This window comes from Artibeus jamaicensis, unplaced genomic scaffold (genome assembly GCF_021234435.1).
Source record: "Artibeus jamaicensis isolate MK-2021 breed Jamaican fruit bat unplaced genomic scaffold, CSHL_Jam_final contig_511, whole genome shotgun sequence".
NCBI lineage: Eukaryota > Metazoa > Chordata > Mammalia > Chiroptera > Phyllostomidae > Artibeus > Artibeus jamaicensis.
Window position 1 is genome coordinate 1,912,266 of NW_026521866.1, and position 24,089 is coordinate 1,936,354.

The 24,089-nt window shown below is 37.7% G+C and overlaps 1 protein-coding gene across 4 annotated transcripts in view; it reads right to left on the bottom strand.

Moving 5' to 3' along the window:
• PIEZO2 (piezo type mechanosensitive ion channel component 2) overlaps positions 1-24,089 on the bottom strand; it is a 534,747-nt gene that overhangs the window by 136,546 nt on the left and 374,112 nt on the right. For all 4 annotated transcript variants that reach the window (XM_053668846.1, XM_053668845.1, XM_053668844.1 and 1 more), the window contains exons 9-13: positions 21,224-21,343; positions 17,898-17,936; positions 16,686-16,824; positions 11,170-11,315; positions 5,148-5,378 (exon numbers count right to left, since the gene is read on the bottom strand). In XM_053668846.1, the coding sequence (XP_053524821.1) occupies positions 5,148-5,378; positions 11,170-11,315; positions 16,686-16,824; positions 17,898-17,936; positions 21,224-21,343 (675 nt within the window). The remainder of the gene's footprint in view (positions 1-5,147; positions 5,379-11,169; positions 11,316-16,685; positions 16,825-17,897; positions 17,937-21,223; positions 21,344-24,089) is intronic.

A 24,089-nucleotide genomic window follows, 5' to 3' on the forward strand; every position in this document is an offset into this window, starting at 1 on the left:
GCAAAACAAGAATTAAGTCACTATTTTAAGTGTAAATACATTTCAATAAATGTTCACCATATTTCAGTGGGAGCTCAGTCAATAAGCCTTTATTTGAGACAGCATCCAGCACCAGCTTAATTTCAACTGAAAGTCATTGGGTTTTAAATCCCCTTTCCTGAGGATACCAGCATGTGTGTTGAGTTCCCAGCAGGGGTGGGGATAGGGGTACATTCAGCACTGTGCAAGGCCCTGGGGAAAATGCACTGAAAATCAAAATTATCCTATTTTTTGGACTATAAGATATACCTTAGTTCACTGTTGGTGAGATTGCAGACTGGTACAACCATTATGGAAAACAGTGTGGAACTTTCTCAGAAAAATAAAAATCGACCTGTCTTTTGACCCAGCAATTCCACTGCTAGGATTATATCCTAAGAATCCTAAAACATCAATTTCAAAGAACCTATGCACCACAATGTTCATAGCAGCACAATTTACAATAGCCAAGAGTTGGAAGCAACCTAGGTGCCCGACAGTAAATGAATGGATCAAAAAATTGTGGTACATATACACAATGGAATTCTATGCAGCAGAGAGAAAGAAGGAGCTACTACCCTTTGCAACAACATGGATGGAACTAGAAAGCATTATGCTGAGTGAAATAGGCCAGGTGTTGAAAGACAAATACCATATGATCTCACCTTTAACAGGAAGCTAAACAACAAACAAACAAGCAAGCAGAAAAAAAAACCCCCAAAACAAAGACACTGAAATAGAAAACAGGGGGACAGTGACCAGAGGGGAGAGGGAAAGGAATTTAAAGGGGAAGGGGGAGGGGTTTGGAGGAACAAATGTGAAGGACACAGGGACCAGAGCTAGGGGGGGTGGAGATGGGAGGGAGGTGGGGAGCATGGGACGGGGGGGGGGGGCGCGCGGGGCTGGGATGGGAGAAATAGACAAAAAACTGTACTTGAAAAATAACTAAATAAAAATAAATAAATTAAAAAAAAAGATGCACTGTTTCCCCACCTCCCAAATTTGGGAGGAATAATGGTTGTTAATGCTGCTGTTGAGTTCTGTTTACATTTACATTGGTGAAATATTATGTTATTTATGTTATTAAATGTTTTACCACCTTTTTTGCTTCAAAAAATTTTTTTCCTATTTTCCTCCTCTAAAACTTAGGTATGTCTTATGGTCCAAAAAATATGGGTACTTTTATATGGGCCAAAAATGAGCTGTGGCAATTGGTTCCTTAAGGTGCTAGTTCTTCATTCCTGTCCTGACTGTGACACCAGCACTGTTGTATTAGGAAGACATACTAAAACTCACTGACTCTGCAATCTCCTTATTGTGAAGAATTTGGCAGATAGAACAAATAACATTTCACCCCAGAAAATAAACTTAATATTCCCAGACATCTCCCAAAGCTGAAGGAAAACTTGTTGTAAGTGATGTATATATTAATATTTGTAAATTAATATTTAAGAAAAATTATGATTTTAGGGCTTTGTTCTTCAGGAAATAGACAGCCTGGCACATAATAGCTTTTTGTGCTAGCTTTAAGGAGCTATAATTCACATGCCATACAATTCACACGTTTAAAGTGTACTATTTAGTGTTTTTTAGTATATTCACAGAGTTGTGCAATCTTTACTGCAATGAATTTTAGAATTTTTTCATAACCCTGAAAACAAGCTCCATACCACCTTAGCATACCACCGAGCCCTTTTCTTACCACCTTAGCCCAAGACCACCACTACTTTACTTTCTGACTTCTATAGATTGCCTGATCTAAACATTTTACATGAATGAGATTACATGTGTGTTCCTTTGTAAGTAGTTTTTCTTACTTCATAATGTTTTTAAGGTTTATCCATGTTGTGGCATGTACTGGTACTTCATTCCATTTTATTACCAAATAATATTTGAATGTATAAATAGACAAAATTTTATTTATCCATTCATCAGTCTATGGACATTTCAGTTGTTACTATTTTTTGTGGTTATTATGAATAATACTGCTATTATGCGGATTTAAGTACAAGTTTGGTGGTTTTTTAGACTATATACTCTCAATTGTATTGAGAAGATAGTTTGATATGACCCTTGGCCAACTTATCTGTGAAGATAAAATATCTTTAGATCTGATCCATTAGTAATAACCTATCTTCCCATAACATATTACCAACACACTTTAGTTAGGATTAACTAATTAAAATCATCAACTGTGTATATTAAATAGCACCCATTGTGATGCCAGAGCTATTGATTTAGAGAAATAGACTTATAATAAATTTTTAAAAATTTATTTGGGGTGACATTGGTCAAGTACAAGTTTTGTGTGGACATAGGTTTTCTGTTCTCTTTGGTATATATTCCTAAGAGTGGAATCCCTTGATTGTATGGTAACTCTATGTTTAACATTTTGAGGAACTGCCAGACTATTCTCCAAAGTGCTTGCAGAATTTTACATTTCCTCCAGCAGTGTATGATGGCCCCAATTTCTCTACTTTCTGTTAACAATAGTTATTGTGGTGTCTCATTTTGGTTCTCATAGTAGGTTTTTAGAAATATTTGCCAAAGAAGTAAAAAAATAAATAGGCAAATGAGTGGGTCATTTTCACTTTGAATAACTACCCATTTAATTCTCCACAATATGCACTTATCATTTACCTTCAACATAAATCAGTGCCAGTAAGTCCTGGTAAACATGCTTAAAACAGTGAAATCACAACAAATTGAACTACATAGCTGCAAGTTGAGAAAGAAACCTATTTCTCTAATACACATGCAAAGAGCCTAGGAATAATTAGGAGTAGATGGGACATCTTTCCTAGGGAAAGTGAGTTGAAAGCCGGGTTTTGAAAGTGTTAGTTGACATAGTTTGGTGGAGTGAGGAATGAGACTCTAGAAAGCTGAAGGTGATACAAAGTAGCTGAGTCTGTTCTTTCTTTCTCTCATTTGCTATCACAGTGATGCATCCAGCACTCTGCTAACAGTGTGTGTTTGATAATGTGCTTAGACTGATGTTGCTGTGATAGAAATTTATCATCTTAGAGGTGTTACAATCTATGACAAAGCCTTGCATATTTTTTGAGCTCATGGATACATTAAAATATAAGTGCAGACCTTAGTTTTCTTAGAATGACATTTTTAACAAGTAATAAATTTATTTCTCCAATGTCTTCCTCCCCCAAATAAATGCTAATTTTTAGATTAGACAAAGGTATTTCAACTAGTTAGATGACATGCATTTTTAGGAGTTTCACCAATATCTTGAGCCAGGTTGTAATGGATTTACACAAAGTGCTAGAGTAGGCAGTTAGTTAATTAACAAAAGAGGAGGGAACAAAAGGAACAGCCACATGGGGGAGAGGTAACCAACATCATTCCACCAGATTAAAGGGGGAAGGGAGAAAATATGAGGGGAATCCCTTTTACTAAGTGCCTGTGAAGTAGGAGCCAAAATGGCAACCATGAAAGGGGGAGGGCAAAGCCTGGCAAAATCTGGGAAAGAGATTGGATAGGTGGAGGGCACAGGCATATGCCTGGGAAAAGGCAGGAAAGAGATTGGGTAGTTTGAAAGAAGGCCTTCTCCTTTCGGAACCCAAGGACATATTTGGAAACTAGACAAATTATTCTGCTGTGCCCTCCCTGAAGCATGTCCGTGCCCTTCCATCTCTCAGGCATGTGATTTTTGCCTTCTTTTCTCTGAAATTCTAAGGATCCCCAGAAGATTTGCAACCTGGGCAGCACTGAGCAGTGGCAGAGGACTTGTTTTTTGCCTCTTAACTTCCTTTCTGAGTCCAGGTAGTCCCTACCCTGTAGCTTGCTTGCTCTGCTTTTCACTCTAATAAATCTCACCACTATTGCTTAAAACTCCTCCTATGTGAGTATCCCTGACATTCCTTACCCATGACACTGCTAAAGGACCTACTTACTCTGGTAACAAAAGGATAAGGTTTTGAATTTCTCCTATAAAAAAGACTAATTTACTAATTTGGGTGTGTGTGTTTGTGTGTGTGTGTTTAAGGGGAAAAACAGAGAGGGAGAGAATAAAAGGAAAGAGTTTCGGATAAAGGTGACTTGCAAAAGTATTATGTGGGACTTTTGGCATGGAGTAAGATTTGGGAGAGAAGGTGCCAGTAGGGTATGTGAATGAATAAGTGAATGAATAAATGAATGAATAAGTGAATGAATAAATCTGTCATGGTCCATAACACAGAGTATTGTGGTCTAATTCTGTTATTAGCATTCACCTGTTAGGATTTTTCCTTTACCCCAATAACCTTAACCAAAATATCTGTTACAAGAAGCAATCCTCAGTGTAGTCTACTAGACACCCTGTTTATACTGATTGCCTTAGTTATGAGGTACCTGGTAACATATAAAGAAATGGTGGTTTTCATGTGATGTAAATGAACGTCTCTTTCACAGAGCAATTCTTTGGCTAGAAAAGGATTTCCAAGGCTCATTTGTAATTAGACATGACTCATTTAATGTCTTAGCACAAAGTCATCCACACAAAGGATATGTGTATTTAGAGTGTGCTACTCTGTTCACACACACACACACACACACACACACACACACACACACACAGTTGGGGCACCTAATCTTCTGAAGTGAAAACTATTCAAATGAGCCATGAAAATAAATGGGTAGTGAAATATTATGAACTTTCTTACTGCAGAGGAAGGCATATTATATAATCGGTAGAAGACAGAAAAGGATGTCACGTTTACTTTTTGCTGCTAAAAATCTTTTTAAGGACATAATGGGAGAAAAAATGTTTTAACCAATAATCAATAATCTGTAACAGCAATGTGTTCAGCCTGATTTGCAAATTAATGTCAAAGTCCTCTGATCCTTTGGTACATTTTAAATTTTATTTTTCTATTTTCTCAAATAATGTATTATATATTTTCTTTGAGTGGAAAACATTATCATGTTTAAATAAAATCTACAAGCATGGTGTAATATTCATTTGTCCATGTTTAAATTACACAGACCTTGAAGCAATATAAATTATTTCTTATAGTTTCATATCTATTCATTTTTGTGAAGCAGTGAATATTCAGAACCTATTTTTAAAAGTTTTTGCTTACATATGATTATTATAATTATTGTAGTTTCAATATTTTGTTTTCCTATTCACTTACCTTTGAGGCAAGTTCTCCTGGCTCTTTCTTTTCTAAAAATCCTGGGACCTTTTTAATTTCTGGAAGTTCAAAACTCCATATATACTGTAATACCAGCAATAGATTTGCATAGACAACCATGAAAGGAGAACTGATCATAGCATATTTTCTTCTGTTGCGAATCATCCAAAGAGCACATGACCAAATCAATAGCACAAAAGTCAACCAACTGTGATAGGTGATGCTCCAAGCCTCGAAGGAAGAAGGAAGAGAAAAAATAATGGTCAATACAATGTATAGTCCCCCACTCTGGTAATTTAAATGTTACATATAAAGAAAAAGTCAATAATACTGAAACTAGGGAGAGGAGAGAGTTGTGCTGAAGCATAGAGAGAGATTTCAACCAGTGGTGTGGAAAGGGAAAAGAAAAGAAAGATTTTGCTAAGAACATTGTTTTTGAATTTCCTGTAGGGAATAGAGTTAAAGGCAAAAGGGTCTTTATTTCATGTCCTTTTTCCTGTAGCCTCAAAAGTCTTCATCTCTACCTTACTTTGCAGTATTAAGAGCAGTTGTAAGTGCTTTCTCCCCTCTTTTTTTCGAACTAGCTTGGAGTCAGCAGTTATTTAAGAGTGCTGAGTGTGGCCCACAGCTGGGCTCAAAAATGGGCACTGTGGGAATCATCAGGGCAAGCATACTTACTGTGCTTCAGAGATCATTCTTAGATCATCTAAGAAGAGACACATGATAGAAATTAGGAAATGTACATAAGGAAGTCATGTGTTAGACTGCTGCCCACCCCAAACAATAAAGACTGTTGATTTAAAAACCAGCCTCAGCTTCTGTCCTGTAAGGGGTAGGACTAAAGAGCCCTCACACTATTTGGACAAATCATACACCTTTCATTCACATTAAGCTTTCTTATTTTTTTAATTAAAAAATTTCAGTTATAGTAAACATTCAGTATAGTTTAATTTCAGGTGATAGCATAGTAGTTAGACATTTATATGACTTATGAAGTGATTCCTCAAAATAAGTCTTGCACCCACTAAGTTCCTTGTGTTGGATTTTACATCCCATGACTGTTGTGTAATTACCAATCTGTACTTCTTAATCTCTTCACCTTAGAATCAGAAATGTAACTCCCAGGAAAGCTATCAAGAACAATGTGAAAATCAGGTTCATGAATATTATTAACTTCAGGAAATCTGGTATATTTTACCATAATCTTTGATAAAAAATTTTTGTGAGGATCTTTAACAACATTTTGTAGCTATTTTGGGGGCTAAATATAATCAATTATATTCCTGAATATCATTAATTATCAAGTTAGTTTTAACATCTGAAATGTTTTACAAGTCTGTTTTGCTTCTGGACAGAAGGGAAAGTATTTTTTTTTCTTAAAATTTTTTTTTTGATTTTGCCAAGATGGAGGCATAGGTGGAGAAGCCTTGCTTTCTCATACAACCAAGTTTAGAGTCAACTAAATATTAGCAACAGAAAATACAGCCAGAACACAGAAAATTGAACTTTTTGGAAGTCTGATAACAACAACTTCTTCAGCCTGACCGGTAAGAGGGGTGAAACCAGCAGCTGGCGGAGTGGGGTTGCACAGGAAAACTCGGTCAGACGAACTCAGGCGCATGGAACCCAGGTGCAGGGGTGCAATGGTGGACCTAGTGAGTGACCCAGCGAGCGACCATGGGGAACCAGCCAGGGAGCAGGGCTGAGATTTGACTGTGGTCGCACATTTGTGCGCAGATAGACCAGTGAGGGAGTGGGCAGTTAGACGGGACCCAGCAGGACCCAGGGGAGAGTGGCAGCAGAGGGCGCCACCATTTTCCCGCTCTGACCCCGCCTCCACATACAGCGTCACAACCCAGCGACCTGGGAGTCCAAGGCTCTGCTCCTCACACTTAACAGGTGGGAACATACCAAAAATGGCTCAAGAAGATCTCAAAGCCCCAGAGCCTATAAATCTAAGCCATGAAGAAATAGCAAAACTCTCAGACACACAGTTTAAAACACTGGTGATCAGGATGCTCACAGATCTGGTTGATTATAGCCACAAATTAGAGAAACATATGAAGGCGAAACTAATTGAAATGAATGGAATTGCACAGGAAACCAATAGCGATGAAAAAAAAACTGGGTCTCAAATCAATGGAGTGGACCAGAAGAAAGCAAATAATGGCCAAACAGAAAGGAGTCAAGAAGCAAGAATTCAAAAAAATGAGGAGAGGCTTAGGAACCTCCAGGACATCTTTAAACGTTCCAACATCTGAATTATAGGGGTACCAGAAGGGGGAAAGGCACAGCCACCAGTGGAAAACTTATTTGAACAAATAATAAAGGAGAATTTCCCCAATCTGGCAAAGGAAATAGACTTCCAGGAAATCCAGGAAGCTCAGAGAGTCCCAAAGAAGTTGGACCCAAGAAGAAACACACCAAAGCACATCATAATTACATTAGCCAAGATCAAAATGAAGGAGAGAATCCTAGAAGCAGCAAGAGATAAGGGGACAGTCACCTACAAAGGAGTTCCCATCTGACTGTCAGCAGATTTCTCAAAAGAGACTTTACAGGCAAGAAGGGGCTGGAAAGAGGTATTCCAAGTCATGAAATTCAAAGGCCTACAACCAAGATTACTCTATCCAGCAAAACTTTCATTTAGAATGAAGGACAGATAAAGTGCTTCTCAGATAAGATCAAATTCAAGGAGTTCATCATCACCAAGCCCTTACTATATGAAATGTTAAAGGGACTTACCTAAGAAAAAGAAGTTAAAAAAACATGAACAGTGAAAGGACAGCAAACTCACAGTTATTAACAACCACACCTAAAACAAAAGCAAACTAAAAGGACAGCTAGATCAGGAGTGGAAATATAGAAATGAAGATCTCAAGGAGGGTTAGCAACAGAGGAGTGGGAGGAGGAGAAGGGGGGAGAAGGTACAGAAAATAAGTAGCATAGATGGTAGGTAGAAAATAGATGGGGGGCAAGAATAGTATGGGAAATATAGAATCTAAAGAACTTGAGACAGGTGGTCATAAACTAAGAGGGGAATGGTGGGGGAGGGGGTGTGCAGGGTGGAGGGGAATGAAGGGGGAATAGAACAACTGTAATGGCATAATCAATAAAAATAAATAAATAAATAAAATTTTTAAAATCTTTGTGAGCACTTTATTCAAATGCCAATGATCTAAGAATATGGTGGGTTATGTACCCTTAAAAACCATCTTAAGGGTATTAAGGTACCCTTAATACCTTTTTATTAGGAGGAGAAAAGGCAGGTAAGTGGTTTGAAAAAAAGGTTAATCAGATAAGAGTTGCAGTCCAGGGTCAATTTTCCTAGTATTTCTTTATCTGCTGATCAACAATTTTGTTTTGTTTTGTTTTTGGAGGGTGATATGATTCTTTTTTATTTAATTATTTTTCAAGTACAGTTTTCTGTCTATTTCTCCTATCCCAGCCCGCCCCACCTCTTTGAAGGTCTTAATACTGCAAAGTAAGGTAGAGATAAAGACTTTTGAGGCTACAGGGAAAAGGACATAAAATAGACCCTTTTGCCTTTAACTCTATTCCCTATAGGAAATTCAAAAACAATGTTCTCAGCAAAATCTTTCTTTTCCCTTTCCCCACCTCCCTCCCGTTTCCACCCCCTTAGTTATTGTCTCTGTGTCCTTTATACTTGTTCCTCTAAATCCCTCTGCTTTTGTCCCTTAAATTCCCTCCCCTCTCCCCTCTGGTCACTGTCCCCCTGTTTTCTATTTCAGTGTCTTTGTTTTTAGTTTGCTTGTTTATTTGTTTTGTTGTTTAGCTTCCTGTTAAAGGTGAGATCATATGGTATTTGTCTTTCAACACCTGGCCTATTTCGCTCAGCATAATGCTTTATTTATTTGTCTTAAGGGAAGGGAAGGGAAGGGAAGGGAAGGGAAGGGAAGGGAAGGGAAGGGAAGGGAAGGGAAGGGAAGGGAAGGGAAGGGAAGGGAAGGGAAGGAGAGAGAAAGGGAAATATCAATGTACCGTTGCTTCTTGTGTGCCCCCTGCTGGGAACTGGCCCCTGCTAGGAACTGACCTGCAACCCAGTCATGTGCCCTGACTGGGAATCAAACCTCGATCTTTTAGTTCACAGGCCCACGCTCAATCCACTGAGCTACACCAGCCAGGGCAGAAGATTAAGTATTTTAGTATTTTTAGATAAAGGAAATCAAACAAACAAATATTTCCTCTCAGCAATTTCCAAATTTGTCCTAAATTATTTAAAATTGTTGGTTAAAACATATAGGTATAAACTGAAAATTTAAATTTCTTTTATTAACATTAGAGATTGACAACTCTGATCAAGTCTGAATTATATTCATGAAAAGGTTGTTTTTGAAAATAGTGTTTATCAAAATTTGGGTAACATTTAATGCATCTGATTTAACTAATGTATTTAATGCATTAATCCTACTATGAAATGCAAATATGACTACCATTTGTGTGTGTGTTTGTGACCTAGGAAACTAAACTTCACAGATATTATAATTCTAGTAGATTTTCCACCCTCCTCTCCCCTGCACTCTATTCTTATTTGGGAAGGTGAGAGTGAATGAGGGAGAAAGACTAGTGATGTGGATTTTTTTAAACTTCTTTCCTCTTTAATGCCTAAGTTACATATGCCTCTCAGTTGTAGACAATGGACTCTGCATTATGTTGCTTCCTATGTTCAGTGTCTGGATTTCCTGAGAGCTTAGTATATTTGTATTTTGTACTTTTGAAGAAATACATATGTTGTTCTGACAGACTTGGTTCCTTGGGACTGCTCTTTTTGTCTGTGATTAAATGTCTGCTCCAGTGGGGAGCTTTGATGGGAGGCAAGCACTTCTAAAACAGTAATAGTGTGGCTCCACTAAAGCAACAGAAATCGCACCAGATAAGGGCGTGTCTTAAATGTTAAAGCCCTATTTATTTTACTAGAAGGAACCAAACTTAACTGGCTAACTTTTATAAAGATAGAAAAAGAAATATACACCTTTTTGATTTAAGAATCAGGTTGGTTAAGTTGCATTTATATGTTTGATATTTTAAAATAAAAATTTTGCCATAAAGATTTAGGTATAGAAAATATTAAAAAGTACCCAAACAGCAAAGAATTAATATTATTTAGAGAATAGAGTTTGCAATTGCCGAAAGAATTATGTTTGGTTTTGTGGAGCTTTCCGTCTCCCAACCCTCTCTCAGATACTGCAGTGGTCCTTACTAAAAGCTGAAGTTGGGAAATATCTTGATGAGTGCCCGAAGAAATTATATTTAGGTATTTCCCCTCCTACAGTCATAAAATATTTTCATTTTTCATTATCAAAGGTGTCCATGAGATCTCACCATTGACCACATAATTTGGAAGAGTTATGTGTTAAGTAAATATTAGGTCTCTTGGAAACAAATTAGGTTTCCCATGAAAGTTTGTTTTTAGGAAGGGTAGAAATTAGACTTTCTGCTACCATCTATGTATAGACCAAAAAACTGTTTTTGAAGCTATGATGCTAGAGATGGAGGATGTACCTACAGGGGAGTAGAAACATGCAAATACTGAGTGTTCACAATGGAAATAGCTCTTGGGAACTCTGGTTGTTTGATGTTCATGTTGGAAAAGTTTATTACAGCTGAGATACAAAAATGTCTCACTCAAATCTAAGATAAGATGTGAATTCTCACTGTCTGAAAGAAATAAAAGCAATTTATGTTGATCTTGAACACCTTCAATGTCACTTGGAAAAACTACTCAATATGCCCTTTTAAATTGCCAAAATAGGGGTAGTCTGACTTGATAGGTTAACTTGGAGAAATGTGTTAATATTTAAAAAGAGGCTGAGTGGAAGAGGACATGACTGAAATCTATTGATATAATATAAAAATCCCATGAAAAAATGATATAAACAAACATTCTCTGCCACAACATTGGGGAGATTAATATATTTCTGCTGTTCACGAGAGGGTGGTGGAGCTTCCATCCAGTGGGGCTAGGTGCGCCAGCACATGCACTGTGGCCTCTCATACATACCATCATAGCAATAAGTGCACAGATGTAGCTTTGTTTCATGATAAACTGGAACACAGAGACCATGGCATGAACTCTCACACTTGTTTTTTCCTTCTGGATCCTTTCCTCTTCAAATTCTTCTTTCGCATCCTCTTCTTCTTTGTTTTCTAGATAGACAAATATTTTATATAATTATTTATGTATGCAAATATATAACTTTTCTATAAATGTCTCAAGCCATGCAGCTTATGTATGTCTTTAGCATGGCCTTTTATTTAAGACTTCAGAGATTATTTCCAATTAACAAAGCCCTTATAATTCAAACATAATCATTAAATTCTACTTGGTAAATGTATAGGACCTGGCACTCAGAAATTACAGGAAGAAAATTTCAATTTAAGAGAGCAGGGAGGCTTCTAAGATTATTGCCAATGATCCCACCTCCTGGTATTCATAATCTGTGTAGCTCTCGCTCTCTCTTGACTGTGGGATGGGAGACCTGTGATGGGCTTCTAAAGAATAGAATAGTTGAGAAGGGATGGAATACTACTTCCAAGATTGACTTAAAAAATGCCTGAGGCTTTCACCTTGAGCCCTTTCTCTCATTTTCTCAATCATTCTGAGAGAAGCCAGCTGTCATGTTGTAAAATGCTTATGGATGGTCCTGGTGGCAAGGAACTGATGTCTCTGGCTAGAAGTCAGCAAAGTCTTGAGACCAGCCAATAGCCATGTGAGTGGTCATGGAAGCAGACTGTCCTCAGGCAAGCCCTCAGATGAGACTACAGACTTGGTCAGTGGCTGGACTTCAGCTTCAGGAGAGACCCTGAGCCAGAGAATATCAGCCTAGTCACAGATGATTCCTTACTTACCCACAAACACTGTGAGGCACTGTTGTTTTAAACCACTAAGTTTTTTTTTTATATCTGTTTATGTTTTTTTTATTGTCCAAATCTCATTTCTAATAGATTTTTCAGAGAAGACTGATGAAAACAGTATTCCTTGAATTTTTAAATGCTGTTAACAGTTTGTGCTCTTTGTATTTGTAAGTCAGTTTTGATGGATATAAAATCCTTGGTTACCATTTTCTTTCCTTGAGCATCTTAAATATGTAGCTCCATTTTCTTCTACCATAAAGTGTTGCTTTAAAAAATATGATGACAATCTAAGTTCTTTCTTCATGAAAGAACTTTTCCGGTCTAGTTACCCAACTTTTGTTTATTTTTCTTTAAATTACAGTGATTTTACTGGAATGTGTCTTGGTCAAGGTCAATACTATCCGCTATGTAGTATTCTCTTTCAATATATGATTTCAATTTTGTATTTTTTAAATATTTTATTGATTATGCTATTACAGTTGTCACATTTCCCCTCATTTCCCTCCGCCCTGCACATCCTGTCCCATCTACATTCCTCCCCTTTAGTTCATGTCCATGTATCATAAGATCTTTAGATTCTACATTTCCCATACTATTGTTGCTGTCCCCTATTTTCTCCCCACTGTCTATGCTACTTATTCACTGTACCTTCTTCCCCCTTATTCTCTTCCCACTCCCCTGTTGCTAACCCTCCATGTGATCTCCATTTCTGTGATGCTATTCCTATTCTAGTTGTTTGCTTAGTTTGTTTTTGTTTTAGGTGTGGTTGTTAATAATTGTGAGTTTGCTGTCCATTCACTGTTCATATTTATCTTCTTTTTCTTAGATAAGTCCCTTTAACATTTCATATAGTAAGGGCTTGGTGATGATGAACTCCTTGAACTTCACCTTATCTGAGAGCACTTTATCTGCCCTTCCATTCTAAATGAAAGCTTTGCTGGATAAAGCAATCTTGGATGTAGGTCTTTGGCTTTCATGACTTGGAATACCTCTTTCCAGCCCCTTCTTGCCTGTAATGTCTCTTTTGAGAAATCAGTTGACATTCTGATGGGAACTCCTTTATAGCTGTCTGTCCCCTTATCTTTTGCTGCTTCTAAGATTCTCTCCTTCATTTAAATTTTGGCTAATGTAATAATTATGTGCCTTGGTGTGTGTGTTTTTCCTTGGGTCCACCTTCTTTGGGACTCTCTAAGCTTCCTGGACTTCCTGGAAGTCTATTTCCTTTGCCAGATTGGGGAAGTTCTCCTTTATTATTTGTTCAAATAAGTTTTCCACTTATTTCTCTTCCTCTCCCCCTTCTGGCATCCCTATAATTCAGATGTTGGAACATTTAAAGATGTCCTGGAGGTTCCTAAGCCTCTCCTCATTTTTTGGAATTCTTGTTTCTTCATTCTTTTCTGTTTGGTTGTTTCTTCCTTCTAGTCCACTTCATTGATTTGAGTCCCAGTTTTCTTTCCTTCATTATTGGTTCCCTGTACATTTTCTTTTATTTCACTTAGTGTAGCCTTCATTTTTTCATCTAATTTTCAACCAAATTCAACCAATTCTGTGAGCAACCTGATTACTAGTGCTTTGAACTGTGCATCTGATAGGTTGGCTATCTCCTTGTCACATAGTTGTATTTGTTCTGGAGTTCTGGAGCTTTGATCTGTACTTTCGTTTGGGCTATTTTTTTGTCCTGACTGGCCTGTTACGTATGGGTGGTGGAGTCTTAGGTGTTCACCAGGGTGGGGCACCCCACTTGGCTGGGTTGTGATGCTGTATGTGGGTCTGGGGTCTTTGAGGGAACTATGGTGCTTGCTCCACTCTCTGTCAGATTTCAGTCCCTTCCTCCACTTACCCAAGCAAACTGGGCCCTTCTGGTGTTGATTTCCATGTGGGTGGGCTTGTGTACATTCTAGGATTCTGTGGGTCTCTCCAACCAACTGTCCTGTGAGGCTGTGAGTCTCTCCCAGCACCTCAACCCCTGCAGATGTTTTCAATCAGTGTTTTGAGGCTTTATTTCCCCTGCACTGGAGCCCTGGGTTGCATGGTATGTTTCCCTCCCCAGTTTTGCCTGGTTTATCTGAGCACAAATGTGGGACCACCAGGTCAGCCAGCCACCTTGCGTGCTGCACCCTTCCACAGTCTGCTGCCTTGCTGGGTCTGTCAGGTGCTGCCTGTGTGTCCTGGGCCTGAGAGCCACCTCTTTTTTTGCCGCAACCACTCTTCACTCGGCTGCCCGACTACACCTCTCTTACCAGTCTGGATGAATGTGTCTATTTTAACTCCCTGGTTATCAGACTTCCATACAGTTCAACTTTCTGTCAGTTCTGGTTGTTTTCTTGTTTCTAAAATTTTGTTGTCCTTATTTTGGTTGTGCAAGGAGGCACAGTGTGTCTACCTATGCCTCCATCTTGTCCAGAAGTTCAATTTTGTTTTTTGATCCAAGAAAGTTTTTTTGAAGTTTTTAGTATTTACTTTGTTTTTTTTTCCTCTGATTTTTCCATGTGAGGTACTTCTACTATTCATGTGATGTGTCTTTTTTGCCTGCTAAGTTTACTACTCAGTAATAGAAAACTAATACAGAGAGTCCATTGAGTATGGACACAGAAAACCAACCAACCAACCACTTTGCCAGAGTGAACGTGGTAGTCCACACTTTCCTTTTAGGTAATGCTAAGCAGAAAGTCATACTGAGGATGAGAATATCAGGTAAAAACAAGAGCAAGAAATTATGGGGGTGTTTGCTGAGTTAAAGAGATAAGTGATCCTCCTATAGTTGTCATAAAAGCTATTTTTATTTCACAAATGAAATAATGAGTGACATGCTGAGTAAAATGTCCTTTCTTTAATTAAAGTAGACTATGTACAAAATCCCATTGAGGGAGTTGCTTAGCACCATGAAGAGGAAGCACAGAAATCCATTAGTCATTAATCACAGAAGTGAACCTCTAAGGGAGGCAGCAGTATTTCTTCCTGCAGAAGTCCACTTCCTGTCATCCCTCCAGTGCTGGGGCGGGCTGAGCCTGGGGTTTATTGGGGAAATCCACGGAGCAGAGTCAGAGTTGAAAAAACTAAATGTGATGGATTTTACAATTACTGGCATGCTATTTCTCTGGTAATGACATTTTTTTGCATATATATAGATTCAAATAAAAAATAACTTTTTAAATTTTGCTTTACTTTTGAAAATTCAGTTTATGATTTCTGTATTATGTGAGTTTGCTTTGTCAAGAGTCAGAACTTTGTTTTTTTTTCACATTAAGTAATGTATATAGAAGGATATTAGCTGTGACCTGAATTTCTCAAACTTCAGAAGTCACAAATGCTGTTTTTTTGGGCCCACCCTTTTTTATTCCAATGCTGAAAGTCTGAAGACCATACTTTGGAAAGTAATGTATTTCCTGAGACATTCAGTAAATGAAAACCTCCATTTAAGCCCAAGTTACAAATGGAAACACATATATGTAGGAAGCAGAAATGGGCAAATGGCCAGTAGAATCTGGTGCTCTGTAGGGAGAGCAGGTACCAACTGGGGCTGGATGTGTGTGGGGAGGATCAGGTTGGGGTGGGAGAATTGAACTTGATCTGACTTTACTGAAGAATGTTGGCTAATGAAACTAACCATATATGTAACACTGTCAGAGGCAACTGCATTAAGTAGTAATAAAGAACTATGAAGAACAGTGAGTTAGAATAAGCCTGATAAAGAATTAAGAAGAAAAGGACATGACAGTCCACTCAATGTACTGATAATATAGATTGTATGGTTGCTAGTTGTTTACTAAAGGTAGTTTAATGTATAACAACTCTAGCTTTAAGTCCATAAGAATATAGAGAAAAAGCCACTATAATTTTGTACCTACTTTGCTGCTACCTGTATGCATTATGCCTTTTCCCCCACTCAATAATAAACTTAGCTAATTCTGTCTTTATGAACTGGGGATTGGCTGGTCTTTGACAGAGAAACAAGAACAGTGATCAGCCTTGAAGAAATGAGGGACTGGGGTGCCAGACATTTATATTCTTCAAGAGATTCCAGAAGTTTCCATTTATAGGTTAAAGCTGCAGCTTTAAAAACATTGGTTACTATTTAATTTTTTAAAAGGGCTATGAGGGCCAAAAATCCAAGTCTGAGAATAAGATCTCCTCCCTCCCAAGCTACTGGTTGTCATTTCTAGTAACAGTCTGCTTTCCCTCAATGTAATAAACTGAGAAAAAGGGAGGGAAAAGCTGTATACAAGTTTAAACCCTCTCCTTTTTTTAATACACAAAAAGAACTCTTTCTGAAAACATTCATCCATAAAATTATAAAACTATTGACCACAATTACATTGTCAAATTATAGAAAGACTAAAACATGTATATACAGGCTGACATCCTTAAAAATAATTTTTTACATTTTATTTTTCAAAGTCTGCCCTGATTATGCATCTTATTTTGTAGACAAGGATAGAACACATATAGCAATATGTTGGCACAGAATATAGGAAAAACTTAAGGAAATGTCATTAATTAAATGGAGCATGGAAGACAACACTTATTAGAAAGAAAAAGAAAAAGGAAAAAGAACCAAATCCAGTGAATAATGAATGAAAGACAGAGCTGCCACGCTGAGTTTGTGCCTGAGAGAAGCTAAAACCCTGGGTATGACCACATCCTGCAGAGCTGCCTCCTTACCTGAGGAGTCACCTGACAGCTCCCACCGGTACTGCGGGGTGGAGTACAGCTCCGCTTTGGCAGGGCCATTCTCAATGGGAAGGCTGGGGTGGATAGTGTGGTAATCTACAGGATTGCCATTCACAGTCACCAGAAGGCCCTGTGGGGAGTGAGGGACAAAGGAACACCTGTGACAGCAGCTGCCTTTTTGATATGGACATACTGCCTCCTTCCCATACACTAACGCGTAACTCAACAGTGAAGAAACTGATAGCTGAACCCCTTAGTCTATGTCCAGTTTAGCAAGATGAAATCATGTCTATCCAAACCTATCCTCCATTCGGATATCACAATACAATGTAAATCTGATCTTCTTCCACCTCTGCTAAACACTATGAGAGAGACCCTCTGTTCTCACTACGGAGTCTGCACTCTGGAAAGGCTGGCCGAGGCTTCATGCCCAGTCTGACTTGTTAGTCTCTGATCAATGGCCTCATGGCTGTCCTCTCAGCTTGCCCTCCAGCTATAAGGAAGTCCAGACCTTTCCTGGGCCTAGCCACCATGAGCCCTCCTTGTCCTACTCCACAGCCCATGGGTTTTGCACAGGACTAATGCAGCAGGTATCAGCTTAGATGGACCCCCTCTGGGCATCTCTACCTGGTGCTGCCAGCTTGTAATTCCCTCATTGCAGCATGTCATATGCTAAGTACAATTCCTTTTTTTCGGCTTTACAATTTTAAAGATATACATATAAACATACATACACATATACATATGCATCTCTGTGTTTATGGACATGTAAGAATTCCTATTCAAATTAGGTAATACACATGTCTTCAGAGCCAAATGCTTTTACAAAACCTTCCAACATGGCTTTTTAAAAAATTTAAATACATTCTGTATGATTATATTTGAGCTCATATGATCAGTGTTTAAACAGCAAAAACCCACATATAATTTCTACAAAATAATTATTTAAAAACTTAGAAAAATTTTAGATCATTAACACATACTCAGAGGAACTACTATAAAGGACACGTGGACAAAACCAAGGGGGAGGGTGGAAGCAAGGGAGGGAGGTGGGTTTGGGGGGGGATGGGTGGGGAGAAAATACATACAGCTGTAATTGAACAACAATGAAGTAATTAAAAAATACTCAAAGGAGACTATTCCATTTATGCTACTTTTATATTACTTATGCACACTTAAATAATAATCTGAGGATATACTAACATCAGATGGTTTGTAGTCATCTTGGGTCATGGATAAAAGCTGCAAAAAGCAATGCAGGACAGCATGTTAATATATAAGCCAAAAGCACTGTAATGTTGATATATATATATATCAACAGATCCATTCTCTTAACTTAGCTTGATGCCAGTATGTTAACATTGCCATGCAAAATATAAAGGGACAAATAATTGAATAGGATGTTGCTGTTTATTATATCACAACCATTTTCTAGTTTCTGATGTTAACTTTTCTTTTTTTTTAATTTTTACTTATTTATTTTTTAGAGAGAGGGGATGGAAAGGAGAAAGAGTGGGAAGGAAACATCAATGTGTGGTTGCCTCTCATGTGTCCCCTACTGGGGATCTGGCCTGCAACCAAGGCATGTGCCCTGACTGGGAATTGAACTGGCTACCCTTTGCTTCACAGGCCTGTGCTCAATCCACTGAGCTACACCAGCCAGGGCTGATGTTAACTTTTCTTATACAAAAATTTTTAAAACAATTTTTATTTATTGATTTTTAGAAAGAGAAAAGGGAGAGGGATAAGGAGAGAGAGAAGCACTGATTTTGTTTTACTTTTTAGTGATTATTTTGTTACTTCTTGTATGTGCCCTTACCAGTGGGTGAGCCCACAACTTTGGTGTATCATGACAATGCTCTAAGCAACTGACCTACTCACCCAGGGCTGATGCTAACTTTCAACTATAATAGCAAATAAGCAGTGATAAACTATATCACTACAAAAGTTGATTATATTTTTCAAGTGTTTTGTTCTAATAGATTAAACTGCTTGATTATATATTCCTAGGATCTTTTGACATATCTTCAGAATTCTGAGTATTCACTTTTCAAAAAATAGAAGTTTCATAGTAAAGAAAAATTATTTTGTGGTTTAAGATTATTTTAAGATTTCATGTTGAGCACAACAAAATAATTACTATATGACCACACATTTTAACTATATTAAAGACAGATGATTGGTACTCCCCCTAAATAATAAGCATTTGCTGTGTCAATGCAACAGGGTTCCCCAGATCTTTAAGTCAGGACTCATTTACACTCTTACAAATCACTGGGGGTCCCAAAGTGTTTTAATTTACATGGGTACTATTTTTAAAACTGAGGCATTTAATAATATTGAGTGCATTAAAAATTAAATAGCCACTATAAATTAACACAAATTTTATTCAAATAGCTATATTTAAAAATACAGTGAAGAGTGGCATTGTTTTAGGCTTTTGTGTATCTTTTTAAAGTCTGACTTAAAAGGAGGTAGCTGGATTCTCATATCCATTTCTGCACTCAGTCTGTTCTGATATGTTTGTTTTGGTTGAAGTACATGAAGAAAATCTGGTTCACTGAGGTATGCAGTTGGGAAAGGAAGTATTTCAGTAGTATATCCAGATAATTATGTATAGTTTTTTTGCTACTACACCCAATTCATCAAGTGGTAGGAACTTGGTTATTTGCAATGCGAAATCTGAAACTAGATCAAAGAACTTTCCACAGTCTGTTTTATCAAATCTGGTTGGTACACAGGCACACCTTGGAGATATTGTGGGTTTGGTTTCAGACCACCGCAATAAAGCAAGACATCATCTTTTTTGCTGATGGAGGGTCTTGCCTTCATTTTGTAAAAGAAAAAAGACCCCACATATATGAAGCACAATACAGATAAGCACAATAAAGCAAGGTATGCCTGTATCTTGCACCTTGCATGAATCCTTCAGCACACATTGTAATATCATGTGTTGGTGATTTGCTTCAGTGAGTCATACTAAGTATTGGGAAGTTTTCAAGCTTTCTCAAATTTTCCTATACTTGAATTTTCATTCAAAAGTTTAAATTTTTTCATTATCGAGAAATGCTGTGAATTGACGCCTTGAAATGACAGGATCCCTTCATTTATTTGGCAGTAATTGCCTGTGAAATACCCACACCTGAGTAACGGCAATCCGTCAGCTGCTCTTTCAAGTAGACCTGGTGTTGGGTAGAAAAGGGCTAGTTCAGCCCACACTTCTCATGATTGACCAAGCGTTTTCCATTGACACAGTTGTCATATTTTAGTATGTGGCATTTTGTGCAGTCTTCCTATTTGTCATAGAGAGTACTAAAAAGACATGTGCTATATGGTTGAGATTTAAGAAAATAGTAACTATTTCTAGTTCATCAAAGATAAGCTTGAGTGGAACTGGCTTTTCCTCTTTGTTTCCTGAGCTGACCATGGTTCTAGGGGTTTGTGCCACTTCCCTTGCACCATCAGAGAAAATGTGAGTGCAACAAAAGGTAAATACTTTACCAATTATTACAAAAATAGTTTTGTGCTTGTGGATTGCTGTAATAGTCTCAGGAATTCCTAGAGGTGAACAGACCTCACTTTGGAAACTGCTCTGCTATCCTTTGTTGATATCATTTAATTCAATGGGCAGCAACATTTGAAACATGGTGTAAAGAGAGAGGAAAGGGCCCTTGGAAGTCCTCAGACATCTTCGGGCACCACGTCTGCTCCACATTGTCATTAGCTTCCTAAAATAGTGCACTCATTCTACCCACTCTCAGCACAGGATGACCATGCTTAGTTAGAATAAGACTATGTATCTTAGAAAACCTCACCTGCCACCAAATAAATCAGAGAATCAACTCCTTAATTCTCTAACATGCTGCAAAGCAAAATGCTAACTCATCTAAGAAATACAAGATTATTTGTCTTTAGAACATTGTAAATGGGCCATTTTAACAAGCCTATAGCACTGAATTGAGTTCAAAATGGTTATTATGTGATCAAAACATTATATGAATTACCCAATTGTGACTCATTTTTCCTTGTCAGTCCATACTGTTAGTTCAAAGTAGTAAGAGATGCTTGATTGTATTCATATAGATTGTTTTGATCTTCTCTAAGTGATTTCTTGAGCTATTATTATAGCCGGCTAATTAACAGAATGAAAGTATTTTCTGCATTGTATTTGAATACTGAGACTTTCACCACTCAGTGCTAACAGGTTATTTTATTTTTTGTTTACTTTAAATCCAATTTCTTTTAAAACTAAGAACCTCTTTCTCTTTAGGGTTAAGAGACTTCACTAAAAAGTACTGAAATACAAAATAGTGTCTCACAGGGTATGATGAAGCCATGGTATATTATTTGGAAGCACTAGGTTCCCCTATTGAATAAAGCTCACTGGTACAAAGACTTCAAAATCAAACCATTTCTATGAAGTGAGCAATTTGAGTTTGCATATGATATTATATGGCTCATATTCAGCAATGTAATATAAAAATAGCAAGATAAAGTAGGAACTAAAAAGTCCTTTCTTAGTTTCTTACTTTTCTCTCGTCGGTTGGGTAATGGGTTGCATACCACAGGCTCCGCCTCCTCTCAGCTGTTATTTGGATGGGGCTACAAGCCAGAGCTCTGTCCTCTTCCTTGGTCCTCTCATCCTGCACCTGAGACACAGAATAACCCACAGGACCAGCCCTGTTTCCCAGAGCAATTCCCTTCAACAACCAGTGAAATTTTTCATCTTTGCTTCAGTGTGATCATTTTTAAATCAATGTATATAATAAACAAGATGTTATCAAGATACTTTAAAAATGACAAAAATTGCTGTCCTTTAAATGTTATGCTCATCAATATTAAATGTTCCTGATTGCTGTTAAACACCATAAATTATAGAAATATGCTCTAATATTAATATTTACAGCCTCTCAATGTGTAGATGTTTAAACAGCCTTCTAAACATTAGGAAGCAACTATGCAAGTGGTTCTTAGAGGAAGAGCTTTCAAACAAAAGTTCACAGTTAACCATGTAACTCAGCCATGTACAATCTTTAATTAAGAAGAAATTTATTAAAGGCAGAACCATCTAGAGCTTTCTCACAATATTAAGCAAGAACATGTCTTATGCACAAAACTGTCATGTTGCCTAATAAGACATTGGCTTAAATTAGACAATTGGTCTGGAAGAGATGATTAAAAAAAGAGGTATAAGGAATGGAATGCTTTTGAGTGAGTTGGTTTGGTTTCTCAACAAAGATGGCTCAATAGAAAGAACATTAACATACCACTGATACTGGAGAAGAGGGAGGGGACATAGTCTTATAGCCCAGTTTCTGGGTTCTAGTGTGCCAGGACTTAGAACCCATAGAGACACTCAGACATGCTGGGTGGGAATTCACACTTGTCAGATAGGAGTCCATATATTCCATTTAAGTCTTGATACCCAGTTTTCTATGTTTTTGAAACATGTGTTATAGACCTTTACTTCAGAGCTAACATTTGTTGGCTGGCATTTTTCATGATGTTCCAGGTCATCTGGAACTATAATATAATATAGTCAGCCACTTATCTTCTCTCACTGCCTCCATGAGACATACCCCTCCAGCCACTGTAATATATTTTTTAGAATTTTGTTTTTTAATTATATTTTATTTATTACAATTTTATGCTATTGCAATTGTTTCAATTTTCCCCCACTGCTCCCCTCAACACAGCACTCCCCCACTCCCATGGGCAATCCCCATACCATTGTTTATGTCCATGAGTCATGAATATAAATTATTTGGCTACTTGATTTCCTATACTGTACTTTATGTTCCCATGGCTATTCTGTAGCTACCTATTTGTATTCCTTAATCCCCTCACCTCTTCACCAATTCTTCCATACCCTCCTCCCATTTGGCAACCAACAAAATGCTCTCTGTATCCATAACTTTGTGTCTCTTCTTGTTGTTGGCTTAATTTGTTTTTTAGATTCAATTGTTGATAGATATGTACTTATTGCTATTTTATTGTTCACAGCTATCATCTTCTTTTTCTTAAATAAGTCCCTTTAACATTTCATATAATAATGGTTTGGTGAAGATGAACTCCTTTAGTTTCACATTGGCATCATACAGGTACCAGAAAGAGAAGAGAAAGAGCAAGAGATTGAAAGTCTATTTGAAAAAAACTATGAAAGAAAATTTCCCTAATTTGGTGAAGGAAATAAACATTCAAGTCCAGGAAGCACAGAGAGTCCCAAACAAGATGGATGCAAAGAGGCCCACTCCAAGATGCATCATAATTAAACTGCCAAGGGTTAAAGATAAAGAGAGAATCTTAAAAGCAGCAAGAGAGAAGCGGTTAGTTACCTACAGGGGAATTCCCGTAAGAGTGTCAGCTAATTTCTCAAAATAAACTGCAGGCTAGAAGGGATTGGCAAGAAATATTCAAAGTCATGAAAAGCAGGGACATACAACCATGATTGCTCTACCCAACAAAGATATAATTTAGAATTAAAGGACAAAGAGCTCCCCAGGCAGCCACTGTGATTTGTAACACTGCTATTAACTGTGTGGGCTGTGACTTAGATTGTCTTCCTAGCTGTCTTCCATTGTCCCCTGATGCCCTGTGGCTATGGAAGCCCAATGACTCATTCAACTGAGAAGCTATAAGAGCCTTCACCTTGTGGCAACATGATAGTCATAGCAGCCTGACATTCTGTGAGTCTGTCTGAGATGTCAAAGACAGCTAAGGACACTTAGAACTCTTATTAACTCAAATACCTTAAAGTAAAGCAGTGTTAAGAAACAGTTCTCATATCTTGATTTCTTTTGTACATGTTTTTACTCTTGCATATAGACACTTCTGCAAGATATGTATGTGGTTTTGTGGTGGAAGCAAACACGATAAACACTTGAAAGAATTTTATGGGCACACTTAAATTTTAGGAGGGAATTTAATAAACATGTAAAAGATAATAATTTGGATTCCCTATAACCCCAGAAAGCATATTGTTACTATGTAACTGCCATCAGTGGGCCCCAAAGACAGGTGATACACAAGAACCATGTGTACATAGTTGACCTCCATGGCCCTCATCCCCTGCAACATTTCACACAGGAGGGAGGATAAGATAGAGCCCCACATCTTAGGTGGCATTCTTAGTAGGGGTGGATGGGCACATACATTTCATCCAGTGTCATGGTGCTATCTGACTCAGGTCCCATTTACTTTGTTAGACTCTTTTTCCCTTGTAGAATGTATAGTTCCTATATGTCTTGGCTATGGGTTAGTGCTCTATGCCTAACCCCTAGGTTAGTGTCTGAGACAGTTGGCTTCCCATACATGTTTGTTGAGAAACTTTGTTCTAATAGTATAGAAGACCATTCTGTGTGGCATGGACCCAGCTCTTACTTGGAGATGCACCGG